We start from the raw sequence: 3,878 nt of genomic DNA on the forward strand, positions 1-3,878 counted from the left end.
TTACAGAGCAAACGTTTTTATTTCAGCGCAGTCAGTTTATCCTTCTTTCTTTCACAGATCTTGTCTTCGGCTTCGGATCAAGCCATTGCCGAGCTCAACATTATCGAGATATTCTCCTACGCCATCTTCTAGAAGTTCTGTGATTTTGCTGAGGTCTGCGATCCATTGTGAGTGGATTGAGTGAAGGGTGCGAAGTCCGTTCCCAGACTCAGTGTTTTCACAGGTGGATGCCCCCTTCTCCCAGCACCCTGTGCTGAAAGACCTTTTTTTTTTTTCCATTTTATTTTCTTTGTTCCTTTCTCAAGATCAGTTGACCATGTTCATGTGAGTTAATTCTGGGCTCTCTATTCAGCTTGATTGATCAATCTGAGTTTTTGTTTTTTCACCAACACCACCCCATCTCGATGACCGTAGCCTCACAGCGAGACTTGACATTGGGGACTGTCCGTCCTCAACCACTCTCTCCTCAGTCTCGCGTCGGCTGTTTCTGGGGTCTTGGCCTCTCCATAGAACATGTATAGTCTCTTTCTCGATAATCAAAAAGTAACTTGCCAGGGTGTTGGTTGGGTTTGCTTTGAATCTGTAGATGAAGTTAGCAGGGAGAACCGACATCTTCACAGTATCGAGTCTTGCTGCCCGTGAATGGGAAATGACATATTTTGAGATTTTCAGTTCTTCCTTGATTTCTTTCACGGAGTTTAGTCATTTTCGTCATACAGATCTAATACATATGTTTTTAGACTTATATCCAAGTATTGCATTTTGAGGGCTGCCATCATAAGTGGTATTATGCTTTCGATTTCACATTCTGTGCGTTCCGTGTGGATAGGCAGAAAAGCGGTGACTTTTGTGTACTTAACCTGATACACTGCAACCTTGTTACAACCTCTTCTTAGTTCCAGGAGATTTTGTCTCTAGATTTAGTTGGATATTCTAAATTTCCAGAACGATGTTGAACAGCCGCAGATGAAGAGAACATCCCTGCCTTTTCCTGGTCTTAGCGGAAAAGATTTAATTTCTCACCACTAAGTGTTGTCAGCATCAGGGTTTTTGTGGATATTTTTTATCAAATTGAGGAAGATTCTCCCTATTCTCAGTTACTGAACATTTTTATCATGAATAAGTTTTAGATTTTGTCAAATGCTTTTTCTGCATCTATTGAAATGATTCTGTGATGTTCCTTCTTTAGGATGTTGATGTGATGAACTATATTCACCAGTTGATGAGGGTTGAACCAACCTTGCATAATTGGGACAAATCCCACTCGGTTAAGATGTATAGTTCATTTTATCCATCTGTGGTTTTTTTGTTTGTTTGTTTGTTTTTTAATCCTCACCCGAGGATATTCTTCCATTTTTTGTACAGATAGAGTGGGAGGGAGAGAGAGGAAGGGAGAGAGAGAGAGAGAGAAACATCGACGTGAAGGGACACATCGAGTGGCTGCCACCCACACGACCAACCAGGACCGGGGACAAACTGCAACCGAAGTACATGCCCTTAGTGAGAACCGAACCCGGGTCTCTCCGGACTGCAGGCCGACGCTCTAACCGCTGAGCCAAACTGGCCAGGGCCATCTGTGGTTTTTGTTTCTTGCAATGCCTTCACCTGGTGTTGGTATTAAGGTAATGTTGCCCTCATAGAGTTAGTAAGTATTCCTTTGTTTTATCTTCTGGAGATGATTGTGGAGAAGTGGTGTAATGTATTCCTTAAATGTGTTGTAGAATTTACCAGTGAACTCATTCTGATTTGATGGTTTCTGTTTTGGAATATTATTAGTTATTGATTCACTTTTCCTAGTAGATATAGTCTTACTGAAGTTTTCTATTTCTCATTGCGGATTCAGCAGACCCTGTGATATTCAAGTAACTGTTTCTTAATGATTATAAAATTGTCTATAATTATTTATTTTTATTGAGTTATTTAAATGTCTATTGATTTTTCAAATTTTGTCTTAATCCGACACTAAAAAATGCCCTCTTTGAATACAAGGAGAATCATTCTTGAGCTACGTCACATTAAAGCCCACCACAGAAATCAAAGATGTAAATTATGCAGAGATATCCCATGTTCAGGGATTGGGAAACTCAATATTGTTGAGTTGTCTGTTCTCCCAAAACTGTTCTATATTCAACCCAGCCACAATTAAAATCTCAGCAGGATATATTTATGGATACTGACAAGCTATTTTAATGTTTAGCTAGAAACCAGAAAAACTAAACTAGCCAAAATAATTTTGAAATGGAGTATTGGAGTAATCACATCACCCCATGCTAAGATTTACTACAACCCGGCAGTAAACAAAACCACGTGGCCTTGGTGAAGGAATGAACACGTGTGGTAGATGAAGAAGTAATGAACCTCAGGATCAGCTAACACAGTGGTTGCCTAACTTTGCAGAAAGGATGTTGATGTGATGAACTATATTCACCAGTTGTTGAGGGTTGAACCAACCTTGCATAATTGGGACAAATCCCACTTGGTTAAGAGGTATAGTTCATTTTATCCATCATGAGATTCAAATTCATAATATTTTGTTAAGAATGTTTACATGTACATTCATTTCAGTGATGATCCCAGCCCCCAAAAACACAAATACTTGAAGGAACAAATGAAATTTGTTTATTGAAATTGACATTTTGAACATGATCACAATCAAGTCTTCTGTCTTCAGGTCACATAATGGAAATGCTCAAAATTCTTCAAAAACAAACAGGTTCTTTGAAGTAAATACAGGTGGTGTCCTTTCCTTGCTTGAAGGTCGAGATGATAAAATGGGGTATCATTAGGAGGAAAAGTGTTCATCTTGATATATTATGTTAGAGGCCAAGGATGGTCTAAGCCTTAGACTAAGATGATGTTCTAGCAGCAAGTGGAATAGCATCGTCTGTAGCACAAGGGTCGGAAGGAACAGCAGCCACAGCCGTAGCCAGAGCCGTAGCCACAGCCGTAGCCAGAGCCGTATCCACAGCCATAACCGGAGCCGTATCCACAGCCGTATTTACAGCCGTAGCCAGAGCCGTATCCACAGCCATAACCAGAGCCGTATCCACAGCCGTAGCCAGAGCCGTATCCACAGCCATAGCCAGAGCCGTATCCACAGCCATAACCAGAGCCGTATCCACAGCCGTAGCCGGAGCCGTATCCACAGCCCCCATAGTAGTTCCCGTAGTAGTTCCCGCACATGGTGGCAGAGGGTGAGGTTTCAGTTGAGTTCAGAGGATGCTTCTGAAGTTTGAATGTCACCTGCGACCCTGGAAGCTTTATATACTGATGGGAAGGGCCAGGGCGTGGCATCAGTTTTGTGATTCACGTGGTGAATGTTTATTTACTGCCTGGTATGTGCAAGTCCCTCCTGTCAGTTGATCATGAGAGGACTTGGCATTTTCATAGCTACAGCCTCTGCCTTAAATGGACCATTAGTATAGAGTCCCCAGTTTTTACTGGGGAACCGAGTTTGTTTTCTGTCACCCGGACATTGTCTTGAGCCAATTACAAATCTGGAAGGTAAGCTCCCATCAATTATCCAGTTATCTGAACACATGATTCCAAAGATGTATTTTATAGAACAAGGCTCTGTGGTGGGGAGGAGAGCTTATGTTTGGGAATGCAACTATTCCGGTGAGCTTGGCTAATTCCTTGACTAGCTCCCTACACACTAATTACTTCCTAGGTTATGTCACCAGAACACAATGCTGCTCTCCACAGAGACTCTCAGCATTTAATGCCATCGAGTTCCTATGAATCCGAGCACATGTGAAAATCATATTCTGATGATCTATTTTTACCCCATGGGCCACTCCTCAGTAAATTCTTATCAATTCCAGGTGGTCATTTACTTCAAGCCAAAATAACATACACACAAAAATTTTTTATTGTAA

General features: G+C 41.4%; 1 protein-coding gene across 1 annotated transcript; it reads right to left on the bottom strand.

The window, feature by feature from the left end:
* Positions 1-2,859: 2,859 nt before the first annotated feature.
* LOC118617605 (keratin-associated protein 21-1-like) lies at positions 2,860-3,183 on the bottom strand. Its single transcript, XM_036243579.1, has one exon. The coding sequence runs from the start codon at positions 3,181-3,183 to the stop codon at positions 2,860-2,862; it is 324 nt and encodes a 107-aa protein (XP_036099472.1).
* Between the last annotated feature and the right edge of the window lie 695 nt (positions 3,184-3,878).

The sequence above is a fragment of the Molossus molossus genome, unplaced genomic scaffold (assembly GCF_014108415.1).
Source record: "Molossus molossus isolate mMolMol1 unplaced genomic scaffold, mMolMol1.p scaffold_m16_p_5, whole genome shotgun sequence".
NCBI classification, from domain to species: domain Eukaryota; kingdom Metazoa; phylum Chordata; class Mammalia; order Chiroptera; family Molossidae; genus Molossus; species Molossus molossus.